Raw genomic sequence first — 17,226 nt, 5'->3', positions numbered from 1 at the left:
CTCCAATTAGAAGAATTTTTTATCTGTCTAAAGCTGGTAGAGGTCATTATTCCTACATCATAATATTGGCATATGAATGCAAGCATTTCAGTTGCCTAATGTGATGAAAGGAATAAATTTTTGACACTTTGTGTTTTCTGTCTGTAATACAATCGCAAGAAATGCCTGAAATACTATTGTAACTGAAGATTTCAACCTAATTAATTGCTATTCTGATTAGAACTAAATATAAATATACCCATTTTAAGAAATATCAGTTAGGTTATTTGTGCTCCACTGCAAACATGAAGGAAAAAAAAAATCCCCCACAAAGTGCTACTTCTTTTTTTATGAAACAAATAAATTCTGAGCTACTTCTATTGGATAAAAATGGTCTTGTTATAAAGACTACTGTTTAATAATGTTTAAGCTTCTTACTTAAAAAGTTGTGAACTTATGGGATAAAGACAATAGAGAGTAAAGTAATTTAATTTTTTTTTGTTTCATTGTGAGACACTGGAACAGGTCATCCCTGGCAGTGTTCAGGGCCAGGCTGGATGGGACTTTGAGCAACCTGGTCTAGCGGGTGACATCTCTGCCCATGGCAGGGGAGTTGAAAGTAGATGATATTTAAGGTCACATCCAATTGAAACCACGCTGTAACTCTATGATTTTTTAAAAAAATTATGCAGAATTCCTTGAGAGAGTGGAACTGTTCTGCAACTGGATCAACAACTACCATTTACATGTTGCATAGTAAATTGATTTTGGAGATATATGTTTTTCAGGGCAATTATGTAGTGATTGTAAATAGTTTTGTTATTTCTTTTTCCAAGAACATTTTGAAAACAAACTTTATAATAGCCCAATTAATGTAGGGCTTATAAGTAGAAACAACAGTATACTGAGCTAATATTATCAATAGCATACCAAGCAGATCAACTTCTGTATGAATAAATTTGGTCATGCATCAATAATTCAAGATTCTTCCTGAATGAATATATCTATGCTTTCTCTCAGATTAAAATCTTGGTTGACATGAATAATATCTTTAGTTTAGTCCACAGGAATTGAATAGACATCAGCCACTACTAAAAACTGAAATAAAATTGATGACAGATAATTTAAATGCTAATCTCACTAACTAGGTTTAAATTGGGAATAATAGGTTTCACTTAAACTGTGATTTTATATTATTATAAATCTTGTTAAAACAGATAGAAAAGAATGTTCCTTTTCAACATCTAGGTAATAAAGCACTTTTTTTCCCCTAGAAGTGATGTAAGCTTACTTTTTCTTTTTTTTTCTTTTTTTTTTTTTTGTTCTGTTTAGTTTTTGGTTTGTTTGTTTGTTTGGTGTGTTTTGTTTCTTTTTTTTTTTTTTTTTTTTTTTTGTTCTGTTTAGTTTTTGGTTTGTTTGTTTGTTTGGTGTGTTTTGTTTCTTTTTTTTTTTTTTTTTTTCGGTGTGGTTTGGTTTTTTGTTTTAAATGAAGGTCCCATAAGGTTGAGAAACACCCTGAAAAAAGGGTGTTGCCTTTTTTCAGGAACACATTAAAGGGTGGGCTCAAAAAAATTTTATTTTTGATGCAGTCTTTTGAATCTATATTTAACACACTGGAGTTGATTCCCAAAGCTGACTATATCAAGTTTTATCCTAAATCATTTTATCTACATAGTGTCACAAAGTATGGTAGGAAAATCATACTGAAAATTCTGAAAATTAATACAATATGGACAGAGAAAACTCACACTTAGTACTTATTACTGGGAAGTACGCTACATCAAGTAATTTTTAGTTAACCAATTACCAGTTAGTCTTCACAAATTTTTCAAGAGGCCATATAAGTTTTTCACATTTTTGGTGATTACCTATCAGGCATTACAAGCAGGTTCAGTTTAATTATTTGACTCCCTGACATACATACAGAAACAAAGGCTTACATTCAAACACTCTCTGCGGGGTTTAAAAAGATACATGATTAGGCATTCAATATCGTATCTTCTGGATTAAAGGTTTTTTTTTTATCTGCAGAAAATATATCCCATTTCTTCATACTTTTTATTATTTTTCTTATTTCAGTTGAAAATTGACAGTCTGTTTTCTGACCAGTTTGCTGGTTTTGGTTGGGATAGAGTTATATTTCTTCACAGTAGCTGGTATGGGCCTGAGTTTTGGATTTGTGCTGAAAACAGGGTTGATAACACAAGGTTGTTTTAGCTGTTGCAGAGCAGTGCTTATACACAGTCAAGCCCTTTTCTGCCTCTCACCCCACCCCACCAGCAAAGAGGCTGGGAGTGCACAAGAAGCTGGGAGAGGACACAGCCAGGACAGCTGATGCGAACTGACCAAAGGGATATTCCACACCATGTGGCGTCTTGCTCAGCATAAAAAGCTGTGAGAAGAAGGAGAATGGGGGGACATTCAGAGTGATGGTGTTGGTTTTTCCAAATCACCCTTACTGTTTCCTGCAGATGGCTGAACACCTGCTTGGTGTTCAATTCCTTGTACTGCTTACGCACACAGCTTTTGCTTCACTTATTAACTGTCTTTATCTCAACCCCTGAGTTTTCTTATGTTTACTTTTCTTTCTGATTCTCTCCCTCATCCCACTAGGGGCAGGGGGTGAGCAAGCAGCTGTGTAGGGCTGAGTTGCTGGCTAGGGTTAAACCACAACACCTGCTTTTCAAATCTTAAACCTCCACACTGCATAGTTTTTGTGTGAAGGTGCTTACATGCTTGTAAAGGTGGATAAAATTATATCAGAATCCAGAATTCTCCAATGCTATGGGTTAGCTCTAAATTAATTTTCTTCCTTTGTTCAAGATAAAAATAAAAGATAATTATGAAATTAATTACAGAAAGATACTAGGGAATGGAATTAAAATATGCCTTCTTTGAATATCACTTTAATATTTGCTCTTGCAACATTAAGTAAATATTCTGCCTAACATCTATTCTTGAAAAGAACAGATTTAAGTTAAGAGACCATTATACCTTTCTTGACAATGCATGATATTCATTTACATTCCTGCATTAGAAATTTAAATGGTTTCCACTAGTAATACTATTAAGTATTTCAAGTAAAATCAGCAAGGTATTTCAGTCATCAGTAATATTTTCAAATAAAGAAAAATCTAAAACAAATTTTAATTTTATACATACAAAATGAAGCATTCATGAAAAAATCCTAAGAAAATAGGAAAGACAACAACAGCATGTTTGTACTGTTTATGTGAGAAAGTATTTGGGACTATTGATTAAGCATACATTATTAGCATATTTAAGATTTATAATCAGAGAACAAGAATAAATTAAAAAACTTTAAAAATTCAAATTAAAATTTAGAATAGTTCTCAAAAATACATTAGAAATTATATATGAATTTGAAAATTGGGCCAGCTTTGTACACACAAAATTAACTTAACTCTGCATAACAGAACGTACCACTTCAAGAATCATATATTTATGAATTTACAACAAATATATTTACAAATTCTTTTAACTTTTTCTTTTAAATTACTATATTTTGAAAGTATAATGTATAGCAGTCATAAAATAATTTTCCGCCAATTTTTGCACTTTGAGGATATATTAAGGTGTTACCAACAGTGTCATTCTTTATACAAATCTGGATTTACAAATAGATTCTTATCTAAAGTAAATGAAAACACTTAAACATTCCTTCACTCTTATCTTTAATTTTAAAAAATGAATAGAAAAGTTGTTAACTTTTTTGGGACCTTTAAACATAGAGACCACAAGGTCTCAAATTGATCATGTTGAGCTAAAGTTCAAACTCCATTTCTAAACTCATTTTATCCATATGAACCTTAGCAATATTACTTAAAGACCTTTTTTGTTTTGCTAGGAGTTGAATAAATTGAGCTAAATCCAACATAATCATCTGCTTTACTCACTTGACTTGCAATGAGGGGCCTTAAATTGAAATTTTTTAAAAAATTTATATCCAATTTATAATTTTGAGTTTTTACTTGTTTTTAAAACAACCACTTCCATATATTGTCTTAGACATAAAATAATGAAAAATATCTGCAATTAATAATTTCCCAAATTTAGCATGTCTTATTTTGCTTTGTTTTCTATCGTCTTCTTTCAGCTCATTGAACATTCTGGATCTGTTTGGAATTCTTTTTTTGTTATTCATGTTTAATTAATGGTTTAAGTAAAGTTGTTTTATCTCAGAGATTTCCAGGCACTTTTCTGTAGTGACACAAAATATTCAGTACATGAAATTCAGCATTTTTGTTGCTTCTGGACTAAATTATTCATGATGTGTTAGTCAAGCCAGCTGCTCAACTAATGCAAGAAGAAAGGCTATACTAAATCCCTCAGATTTCTATATTCTCATAGAAAGATTACTTTCTTCCCAGCAATAAGATGCATCAGACTTAAGCATCTTTAAGAAACTCTAGACCAGTTCTTCCTTGCAACATACGGCTAATCATTTCTATTACGAAAATCTACATTAGGATTTACTGCTTAGACACCACAGACTTTTTTTATTGTGACTGCAAGTCTGTGATCTGTGTATGCATGCAGGTGATAAAATATGGCGAAGAGATCAGTCACATGGCAGCAATAGTGAATGGTCTTGGACTGGGATTTTGAAAAAAAAAATTAATTGGGTTTTCTGTCTAAAAACTGAATTCTGACATCTACTAAGTTTTGGTGATCATAGTCACTGGCAGAAGAAATTTTTCAGTATTTAATTGATTTGCAATTTCTCCTTTTTGCACATACATTATAACTTCATATTCAGAAGAAATTTTAAACTGGCTTTCTACCCTTCAGTTATAATCCTGAGTCCTCCCTATTCTCCCCTCACATCGGAGTACAAAACCCAACCCAGACCAAAAAGAATACAGCATAGTTGAAATTTGTTTTTCTTAACCTGTCATTACATTACCCTAATAAATATATTAGAGAAACAATCAACCATTTACACACACATTCTCTGAGGCTGTACATTTGATACAGAAATGAAGAAGCTGACTTCCCCCCCCCTTGAATAAACTAAGCAATGAAATTGGAATATTCATTGGTAGCATCTGTAGCAAGTAATTAAACTGTGGTGTTGAAATCACTTTCACATTAACTCTTCCCCAAAGCTTATGATTTATGGAGACCATTTATTAAAATCTTCAGTATTATTTTCCATAAGTGGACCCTTGTCTTCTTCTATGACGCTGTTCAAACTTTAACTTAATTTCTTAATATGCCCATACTTTTTTGTCACACATACTGACTTTTGTTGAACTACCAGTACTACTTGAAACTTGTACTAAGTTGACCGATTTACTTATCATCCTGATGTATTAATGATTCAAATGTTATTCAGTTTAGGAAAACAGTCCCTTCTTAAAGTAATTATTTAGTAATTATTTATTTAGTTTTTATTTATTAATTATTTAGTATTTATTTAGATAAAGTTAGGTGGGATGAATATCTCTTAGAGTACCTTGGAATTCTTTCTTCTCTACTTCTCGAGATAAAAAATTAACATCATAATTCTGAGAACAATATACATTTTGCATTAGTGTTAAAATACTTCTTAAGAAATAAGAAAGGTTCTAGTGGTCAAATTGCATTCAAAAGGAATTTGAACAAAAAGAAAATCACATTAAAAAAAAGAGAAAATATAAAAAATGCCCCAACCAACAAAGACAAGGCCTTTGACAAAATGTTTTTATTGCCTGGTCTCCTTTGGTTTAAAGGTAGATGTCTTTATTTTAAGTGCTTCTGAATAAAATTCTATTTTTTTTCTCTGAAAGTGATAAATCAAATAGAAGATTAGGTAAAAGCATGAAAGATGCTAACAAATAGAACACAAATGTTATTCAGCCAATAGCAACTAACAGTCTACATTTAAAAATTACTGGAAATTACTGGTTTTTTATTTTTAACTGCAATTACCTATTATCTGCAGCTAGCTGTAATTTACCAAAATTCATGTCACTTTCATAAAACTCTTATAAGAGAATAAATACAAAGAAATAAACCATAAAAGAAGTTTTTTTCCCCCATAAATGATGTTCTCCTTATTCAAATATAATCTTCATGTCCTAGAAGTAGGCAAAAAGGATGGATAGGAAAAACTCACAAAGAAGGGGAACTGTCTATTTAAGCACCTTTTCCAGATAGTATTTCAAGTTTAAATGTTACCAATATGAAGAATTCTTTAAGGACATACATAATCTCCAAAATGTTGATGGCTCAACTAGAAATAGAAAAGAAAATGTTTCTTATTATGTGCTTTCCTATTATGCTGCATCAATTTAAGGGAGAAGGAAGAATGCAAAAAACAGCACTACAGTGCAAAAAAGAGACATAATATTATGGAGGGTAAGTCCAACCCATGTCTTAGACCTCCCTTTTTCTTTCCTTCTTTGCTTAAAATAACAGATTTCAACGAAGTCAACAACAATAATGGTTTATGCTTTTAAAGCTACCCATTGTTAACAATTGTTGAGAGCAATGATTGATCTTTGCCTTCACTACATTCAATAAGTTATATTTGCATGACCTGTGGAGGCACAATTGAAGAGAGACAAGGTTTGTATTTTTTATGCATCATTATCATTCCGCAAGTATTTTATGATCACTTCCAATAGTGATTTAACTAGTGAAAATACATTTTTCCACTATATAGAAATACCCAAAAAATATTTAGCAGCAAACCATATGCCCAGTATATCATGAGACACTCAATAAAAAGTCAGGTAAGTTGCCTGTGTGTCAGATAAATGGTATTATAGAATTATGTTGTCACAACTTTTTATTTGAACAGCACCCCATGACAGCTTCAAAGCATTTAGTGATACTTTACTGATATTTACTGGTATTCACTAAACTTTACTGATAGACAAATGCATTTGGAAATGAATATCACACATAACTGTCTTGAATGGTTATCATTTTCACTGTTTACAAATGCTCACATGTCACTTATCTACACAAGAAACGCGAGCCATATTGACAGGACTTCTGGACAATTTTAGAATTAGCTAGAAGATAAAAAAGAAAAACAACAAAAAAAACCCCTTTGTATTGTATCTGCACACTGCACTGAACTATCATATCTTTGTTCAGGTAAAGTATCCTTTGACAAGCTACATCCACAGGCAGAGAAGCTGCTATAAAAAAAGGGAATAAGTTAGCTTTACTGTATGATCTATCTAAGAAAAGTAGAGAAATAACAGATTAGCTTGTTTGTACTGACCATACTCAACTAATTGTCACTTCACAGGCAACAGAAATTTTGGGCCTAAATTTCCCCTACAATGATAAGTTAATAGAGGAATATGGAGATCATCCTAGAAGCTTCTCTGAAATGTCATTTTTATGGACTGAGAATTTATTAATTCTTAAGTTAATTAATTAATTTTTATTTTATTTAAATAAACATATATATTACTTTAAAAATACTGTCAAACTTCCTCACATTCCCAAATTTATATTATTCTGATAGAGGCTGACATTCAAATTGAGTAATTGCTTAATCCACTTGCACAGAACCAAGCATTTAGCACCATTTGACATGCCACATGGCGTCTAAGAACCCACACAGGGCCAATAAACATGGCACTGGATTTATGAAGGAATGCTTCCAGATAATCTGCTGGGACCCAGAAAACATGATCATGGAACCTCTCAAATCAGCACACAGGTTTGTTCCTATGTGTTGGAAAGTGCACTAGATCTTTATTGCCTATAGTGGGAGGTTAGGAATACAGCTGATGTGGAAACACAAAGCTGAATAAGAAGCTGTATCATACCTTTAGTCTTTTCAGATTCAAGTTATAATCTCCTGGTATGTAGTTCATCCAGAAATGATTGAAAGAATTCACAAAATGTTGTAGAGTATGACTGAATATATGCACATACTTCGCCTTTACCTCAGACCAGTAGGGAAGAACCATTCTAAAAAGCTTAGAACTCTAGTCAGGTGCAAATTCTTATAAGCTGAACTTCTTTAGTGATGCTAGAGGTGGTTAGATGAAATGAAAAAGGTTCTCATTTCGTATTATCAATCACACTGCTCTGAAGAAGAAATTTAAAGATTGATTGACATAGAATGATTCCCTCCATTTTTGCTAAGCAAAGGAACTTTCAGTTGTTTCATCTAGCTCAATATATACTGAAGAGGTCAGAACTCGATGACAACTGCCTGGTTAATTTGCTTTTTTTTTGGCAGTACCTCTTTGCCAAATGCTAGTTGAACTGGAGAAGGAATTTATAAGTTTGCCTCATAATGTCAGATATCCAAGCTAGGATTTAAAGGGCTTCTACACCATTACTACATGCAAATTCATAAAATCATGTACAGTCAGATGTAATGTGTGCATTCTAAGGGGATTTAGAGGCTTAGCATTTCCTACAGGTTACCTACAGCATCTCTGTATAAGTAAGAACAGGACCCATGTGGACCCATTCACTTTCTCTCCAGTGAGTTACAGGGTATTTAAGTACTTCATTTTATAAGGACTGCATTGTTTCTGCTCCTGGGCAAGAAATCTAATTTAGATGCCTATATTAGATTTACTGAATCTGAGCCACAGTCACAGTACTCAAAGACTATGCATTATTCTACTGATGTGATTCGCAAAGCCTCTGAAAGTGATATCATTTAAAGTGTTGCAGAGGAAAAGGCAGTAACACCTATGTTTTACCCTATGCTATTTTTAAGTTTCCCAGTTAACCAGTGATCTGCTGTTACAAACAGCTGGAAAGAATGGCCATTATAAACATAGCACACTGGTGGAGTACAAGTTATCTTTAACTTAACCATTTCTACAAGGAAATATTTGTGGTCTTTATATCATGCACATCTTTGCTGAGAAACACTGAAACCTAAAGTGTAACATCCTCACTCTTTACTGTCATGCTATTCCAGGTACTCTGTATCATATGTTAACTTCTAACTTTTGCTTGTAAATTCCTTCAGCAGCCCAAGTGTCATTAGGAACTTCTTGCACTCTTAAAAAACACCATGAAATAATGTTTTGCCCAATAGAAGATGCATACATTTTTAGCTCATGCTGTAGGCTCAACATTAACAGATACATTACACTGCGTATAGACAAACAGCAGAAACCAGCTTTTCATCTTAATAAATGTGATTACATCATTAGTAATCAAAATACGCAGAGGCTCAAACATGCTGATGAATTGCACTGAATGTTTCTAGATACAGCTTGAGACAGGGAATAGGAAATACAAACACAGAAGAAACTATTCTGTTTTGGAAAAGGTAGAGAGAAAGATAAGGAAAATACAGCTGAATAGATATAAACTTCTCTATACTGTTTGCCTTCATGGCCAGAAGTTAATGTTCTAGCTTCAAGTGCAGACAAAGTTAGACTTTTGTCTGTGTAGAATTAGTGAGGGTTTAAATGAACTGTTTTGCTCCCTGAGGTGTGGGGACAGCAATCACTATATCACATGTCATCAGGGAGCTAGGTGGGAACACCTTTAGCTATTGTAATCAGACCTGAATGAATATATCTGTCCACAACTGTGGAATTTCACCTTTAAGGAAAAGGTTTATAAGAACATTCTACTATAAAAGAATCAAATGAATGTATATGTTTATGTCCATGTGTATATGTATGTACATTCATGAACTAATATAGGCTGGGGGCCACCCAGCTGGAAAGTAGCTTGTCAGAACAGGAGCCAGCACCGTGCCCATGTCTCAAAGAAGACAGCTGACATCTTGAGCTGCATTAGACAAACTATTGTCAGTAAGTCAAGGAAAGTGAAATAAGCATAAATTAAGATATGTTTTCTGTATGGACCAACATAAAATATCTGCAATGCCTATTGAAAGGAAGTGACTAAATGTGAAGCGATTTCTTATATTGGTCAAGCCACCAATCTTTCTTAGTTTGACTTGAACGAAGAAACATAAACTGTTAAAGTTTAGCAGATTGTTTCAGGCAAATGAAAGGAGCAAAAAAGTTCTATGGTAACATGGCAGGTTCTATTATTTCATTTTCATCTTCATGATACTTTCCTTTTAACATGTTAATACTGCTTAGCTTCTGATAATTCTGCTATTGAATTATGAATTACATTGTTTGATATCGTACTACTTAAGTCTGACTACATTGCCAACATAATTACAGCACCTGGAGACTGAAATGAGGTATCAAGAAAACTCAGGCTATAAATTTAAACATTCATTTTAAGAGGATCTCAGTACAATCTTTCCAAACTGTTAATAATCCTTGTAGACTATGACTTCATCTTTTTTAGTGAATTCAAAAGTAAGGAACTCAATTTTTTTTTCTCAAAGGTTCAATCATTAGCTGCTAATTTTGACCTGGCTCCTTTCCAGAGAGCTCTTCAGTTATTTCTCAGTGCAATGAAAATGACAGAGAAATTTTCTGAAAGATACACAATGGAATTAATTTTCAGGTTAACACAACTGTTTTAGGAGTGTATAGGTAAGTGTCAATCATGTGAAACAACAATTATACAGGGAATTGCCTTTAACATTATGGATAAAGAGCTAAAACACTCAGCTTGGTAATTTTGGGATCACTGGTTTACATGCAAATAGCAGTTCAGGGGTAAGCAAAGTAAGGCATGTCTAGATGTAGTAAAATCCCTATTGATTGGACGAACGCAGCTAAATTTGTGAGCCATATATTTAGAATCTGTAGTAGGTTTAAAGCTTATGAATATAAAAGTAGTTTGAAATTTCGCCTTTAAGTTTTTTCAACAGATACTTTATATACTGTGGAACCACAGAACCATAGAATCATAGAACCACAGAGCAGCCCAGGTTGGAAGTGATTGAAAGATCTTCTGGTCCAGCCTTTCATGAGAAAGGGAACCTAGATAAGAATGAGACCATTACATACCTTACACACATACATACATACATACATAACCTGATAATTTACATAAGACTATTGAAAAGGAAACTTTTTAATTTTTTCATAATTTTCAGCAATTCACAGAACAGACAAAACAGTTGTACTCCTTTCATCTGACTACTGTCAATAGCCTCACTTAACTCATTAACTTATTGGTAGATCTTGAAGATAGTAATTATAAAGAAATTCATAAATTATAAAGAAAATTATATTATTATAAAGAAAATTATTATTCAGAACTAGTGCAGAGACCAGTAACCAACAAAGCTTTCATGATCATTCTACACAATAAGAGCTAGAGGTGAGAATGCTGTGTGAACAACTTAAGAAACTTTTTTTAAAGTGCTTGGCAGATTAAAAAAAAACAAACCACTTTGAATGCTGCAATTATGCATAGTGTTGTGTGTGACCTTCTCAATTGGCACAGATGTTGAAAAATAAAAAGCTCATTTTTGACAAGGAAACCTTTAAAATTGTCATATTTGACTATTTCCTTTGAACATTTTATATTGGAATGTAAAACAAAACAAAACCACTCAATCCTCTGAGCTGTATAAGCACTGCTCAGCAATAAGCCAAAACATGTGTATTACCAACGCTGTTTTAGCCATAAGAGAAAAGCACAGCACCATAGGGGCTGCCATGAAAAAAGTTTATTCCACTCCAGCCAGACCCAGTACACTAGCTGGAAACAGAATGATAGTATGGAAAAATGGAAGAAAATTGCTATTTAGTTGTCTGGAAGAAAAAAAAGAAAACTGAAGCCTGAATCACAGATTCATGGAAGCATTTATAGGAAGGGAGATCTAGAGGACCTCAGTGACCAACTAGATAAACTTCTCACTCAAATCAGTGCCAATACTGGATTTAGGAATTCAGGAAAACCTTCAATGAAGAAGATCACTTAGACTTTGAAAAATCATCTGCACTTGTTCACTGCATTCCAAGTGATTCCCCTCAAGCCAATGTCCAACCTGAACTGTCCATGCTACAAGTTGGGCTGTTTGCCTCTTCTTACATTTTGTGGTGCTCTCAAGAATTTGGTTCCATGACCTTCCCTTCAAGTCTTAAGTTGCTATTTGGTCATCATTTAGCCTCCTCTTCGCTAGACCATTTCTTCAGCTTCTCCTTTCCTAGCTGATATACCATCTTGGTAGCCCATCTCTGGACCTTTTCCAATTTGTTCCTATGCCTTGTGAATTGTGGAGTGCAAAACTGGAAACAATATTTCAGGTGCAGACTTAGCAGCACCAGGTATTATGTGAATAATAACTTCATATGGTTTGCTGACAGAATTTTTCCTGCTGTAGAACAATATACAGTTTTCCTCATTCATACTGTTGACTCATACTCAGCCTGGTATCCATCATAAGCCCCATGTGTTTGATTATTTTTTTTGTTTGGTTGTTTTTTTTCTGAGAATATTTGCTATTCTGTCTATCATTCTTAGCATGTTATGAAATCTGCTGTTGCTCCTCCAGTTTCACAGCTCTGCCTTTCTTGCATATCTGTTGGCCCATTCCTCAAATTTATTGAGATCACTCAGGGTTAAGGGCTATCAATAATTTTTTCTAATTCTGAACAGGTTTTCTTTTAAACAGAGTATTAGAGTATTGCAGATTATAAACTGATGCCAGTTTTCACAATAACACAATAACAATGTTATTATTATTATTATTATTACATAACTGTAAAAATACCTGAGGTGGAAGGAGTGGTAATCTGATATAAGCAAGTAGCATACTTAGGTCATTGCATCGCCTCTGCATATCATACTTCACCCACATCATTAAGGCATGGAAAATGGTCTCTTCATCAGGAACATTCACATCATCACTAGCCAGAAGTTTATGCAGCTCTTCAGCTGGTAGAAGTAAAAATTCTTGATTTCTTATAACTTCCATTATATTCTCCTGAGAAGAAGAAAGTAGTTCAGATTCAGTAATTCAGTAATATTTCAGAAAAGAAAAAACAGATGCTAAAGCTAATAAGACCACAGAATTAGCCTGTATCTGCCATACATGGACATGGGTATGCTGTGCCATATTCTTACAGCTCATGAGAAAAACAAACCACGGATGAGTTCAACAGCTGTAGTCGCAATTCATATATAAATATATTCAGAGAAAAATATGAAGACTATATGGTAATATTGTAATTAAGAATTGTCAGAACTAGTAAAGGCTGTTGTTTGAAATTTTTATAAACTCAGTTGTAATTCAACATATTCAATATATTGTAAATCTTTATATGGACATACTACATTTTCCTGTGTTTTTTCACTGTCTGATCTATTTCTTAAAAAACTTGTCGGTCATATACAGTTATATTATCAATATCCAGATGATGTCAGTTTATATACATGACAAGGCTGAGAGGAAGATCAACACCCGAACTTAGCATTATTTCTTGAACTTGTTTAGAACAGATTGTTAATGTCCAGTTAACATTCAAAATGTATACAGCAATTAAGGTCTCACAGTATTAAAATTTATAATACCATCATGGTTTAGAAATGGTACTCAGCAGTTCAGTGCTCCCATCAAGACTCTGCAAACCACTTGCTGCTCTCTCACTCCCCTGCCTTTCCCCTCTCCCCCCTCCTTGGGGCAGGCTGAAAAGGAGAACTGGAGGTACAAAAGGTGAAACTCAGGGGTTGAGATAAGAACAATTTACTGGAATCAGCAATGAGGTAAGAAAATGAACAATGACAGCAACAGTACTAATGAGAGAGGATACAAGAAAGGAACTCCCCCCCCGCCCCCCGACAATAGACAATACTGAACAGCTCCCTCCACCTCATTCACTTGACTGATGGAACTCCTTCTCCTCTCAAGAGATTCCCTTTGCCCCGCCCCCAGCAATGACCTGAGGTGGTACAGAATAACCCTTGTTTCTTAGCTATGCCCCCTCCAGCCTACTGCAAAAAATTAACCTTTTCTTGGCTGATAGGAAAAAAAAATAAACAAAAACTATATAAGTTACATAAAACTTATAAACTAAACAAAAAGATTTCATTTGGTTGACTGAATCCTAAGGATTGAATTAAGCACTCTCTGAACTACCTACTCTACATTAACAGGACACAATAGAATCACAGTTTTGCAGGGTATTTTTCTCCAAACTTTTTTTTTTAAGTGCCTAATCTCTGTGGAGAAATTAAAAATTCTGTATTCATAGACAATTTTGAGATGAATGTGAACTAGTTGTATACTGGAGGCACATGAAAAAAACCCTTATTTTTTATATAAACCAAAAAAAATTCAAAAAGTAATAAAAGGAGCAGTAAGTTATAGCATCTAATAGATAAAAGATAATAATGAATTTCATGCTATTTTGGATAGACTTTGTCAGAGTAAGACAAGAAGCAGGGAAGGAATGACAAAACTTCAGTCATGAAGTGTAAGAACATCAAAACTCAGGGAAGTGGATACTTCGACTGCTACACCCGCTTGATTCAGTTCTTAGCATATCAAAATCCAAATCAATGCTGTCTATAATTGCTTGTTTGGGTCTGGGCCATTATAACAAATGCAGGAAAAAAAAGGTGCAAGATTTATAACATCAGAATTATACTCTGGCTCTAGTGTGTCACATGCTGTCCTCCTCTATCCCATGCGATAGAAGGAAATTCCTATTTCAATTCTCCAACTTCATAATTTTTGAAATTTACTGCTTAAACAAATTAATTAAAAATTAACTGCATATTATTTTACATAAGGTAGCAGAGATTAATAATGAAGACACAGACATGACAAAATCATGACAGACAGAAGTTCTTTGAAATATGTAATGTAATTACAGATGAAATACATAAGTGCAAATAGAATAAATTAGATAAAGCCGAAAATTATGCTTATTACTATGAATGTAAATACTTTTATATGTAAAATATAACTTTCAATGAGTTAATTTTTAACTTTACATATATATGCAAAGTAGGATGCTGACACAAAGACAATCAAAGGTGTTCATGTGGTCGTGGACTGTATTAATCACGCTCTTAACTTATCTTAATGTAAGAGATAATTGGGTTAAAACATGAGTCAGTTCTTTTTTAAATTATTTGCTTAAATGTCAATATGTCCCTAAAAAAATAGATTTTTATGTAATGGTTTTTTAATCCACTAACTCCTGATAAATTGTGTGACTAGAACAGTGCGCGATAGCTTGGAAATGTAAGGGAACCAGTTTGCAGGCACTTAACCACAGGTTGGCTTAATTAATTTTAATTAAAAAGCCATAAAACTCAGAAAATTTCATTGCACTTCTCAATAAAATGATTTATAAGCCAAAGTTTAATTAAACCTGGTTAAACTGACATTAAATTTCATTATGAAAAAAATATTACTCTACTTAATAGGAACCAACATCAAACTTTGCAATAGCATATTAATACAAAGACCTAATATTATAGAGAAGCATTGTGATGGTGAAACACATTTAATGAACTCACACAACTTTAATAACACTCAAAGAAGGAGCTCTAACTTCAGAATAATAATTTTAGGTTTTATTAAGATTTTTTATCATTTTTATCTTTTTATTTGTATATATGCTTAAAAATAACTTATTCCAGTCTCTGTACTAATTGACCATTGATTGAAAGTAGAATTAATAAAGTTTTTAGACAAAATATACAAGCTCAAATCTTTTCTTCCAAACATGTGGACTTACTCTAATTTCATGTTACTTAGGAATGAGTATTGTAGAAAATTACATTTAATAAAAATTCTTTACATAATCATATAACTTCTGTGTGTATATATATATATATATGTACACACATGTATATGGTATATTCATATATATATATATATAAAATATGTAAATAGCAGCAATAAAATCCCGGTTCTTGATCTTCAGAGCTAAAAACTCTCTCCTTTAAGTCCTTAGCATTTCCTAAATTGACTACTGAATGCTTAAAACTTGCTAGATAACATTTTAATTTCTTGAGGTTAATTTCTTTTGGAGCAGTAAAGCACATTTCAATGCCTTGCTGTTTTATAATAACAGAAATAATTTCTCCTATGCTTATTGTGGAAAAATATCCACCTTTTTTTTTTTAATGTGACTAGTCTTCATTTTTGCACTTTAGGGAACAGGATTCAACAGATGTCTGTGATCTACTCATTACAATTTTCAGGATAAATTAAATAAATTTTAATTATGGTGCAAGATAGGAATTGAGCTGCACAGTTACAGAATCATACAGTCATTAAGGCTAGAAAAGACCTAGGATCATCGAGTTCAACCATTAACCTAGCACAGCCATCTTCATGACTAAACCATGTCCCTAAGTACCACATTTAGATGTTTTTTGAACACTTCCAGGGGTGGTTATTCCACCACTTTCCTGGGTAGACTGTTTCAATGCTTGCTCATTCTTTCAGTGAAGAAATTTTTTCTAATATCCAGTGTCAACCTCCCGTGACACAACTTGAGGCCATTTCCTCTCATCCTGCTCTAGTGAAATGCTTTCAGGAATGCTTAAGTCCTCATGGGCTGATAAATAACTACAAGAGTAAGGGTGCTGAACGTTAAAGCATGCCCAAGGTTATGTGACAGTGCTGGATGAGTTTTCAGGACCTGTAATTTTTGACTCTGATACTCAAGAAGCTTTGTAGATCTGGTCTTCACTGTCCCATAAGTCTCATAAGATCAACTGGGCTGTAACTAATGCCTCTTCTGCATGAGTCATTCACTTAGCCTTTCTCTTCAGCAAAAGCTGTAATGTTCTAATTAAGTGGAGTAGTGGATTTTTGGTTTTAATTCAGAAAAGGTAACTTACAATAGAAAGTATGAAAGTCGCTGAACCTGCTTGAAGAAAGTTATGTGTCACTTGATCGCTCTTCCACTTTCACAGAAATGACAATGCAATAACCATTGCTTTGGGGTTATAGCATTTCTATGATTGAGCTGTTTCACTTTTAAACCTTTTCAGTTGTACACAGGGTTAGAATTTAATGACCACGAAGTATTAGAACAGTAAAGCTACATAAACAAAACATATCTATATTTAAAGTTAGATAAGCAAGGAGTTGAGTATCTAATAGATTGTGCATCATAGGAACATAATAAACTATTGCCAAATGAAATTTAATAGCATGTATCTTTATAAAAATGTCACTAGTACAAATGAATTAGAGTTGTTTTCTTTTAATCTTGACTTGTAATGATCACTATTTCACATGGAATTAAATTATCTTGCAAAAGTTAGTTCTCATTGATGTTTACGTCATTGATTTCACTAATCAGCATGTATCAGTTGTAAGGAAGAACCTGAAAAATATTAAATAATTTCATATGTTGAAAAACAATGTCATGTTCTGAGAGTGCTATT

General features: G+C 33.2%; 1 protein-coding gene across 2 annotated transcripts in view; it reads right to left on the bottom strand.

The window, feature by feature from the left end:
• The window catches only part of KLHL1 (kelch like family member 1), a 207,957-nt gene that overhangs the window by 76,627 nt on the left and 114,104 nt on the right, over positions 1-17,226 (bottom strand). For both annotated transcript variants that reach the window (XM_017828639.1, XM_017828640.1), the window contains exon 5: positions 12,584-12,796. In XM_017828639.1, coding sequence (XP_017684128.1) covers positions 12,584-12,796 — 213 coding nt within the window. The remainder of the gene's footprint in view (positions 1-12,583; positions 12,797-17,226) is intronic.

Source organism: Lepidothrix coronata, unplaced genomic scaffold (assembly GCF_001604755.1).
Source record: "Lepidothrix coronata isolate B3197 unplaced genomic scaffold, Lepidothrix_coronata-1.0 Scaffold150, whole genome shotgun sequence".
In the NCBI taxonomy this organism is placed as follows: domain Eukaryota; kingdom Metazoa; phylum Chordata; class Aves; order Passeriformes; family Pipridae; genus Lepidothrix; species Lepidothrix coronata.
The sequence above is the reverse complement of the archived record's forward strand: the minus strand, read 5'-3'. Positions and strand labels throughout refer to the sequence as shown.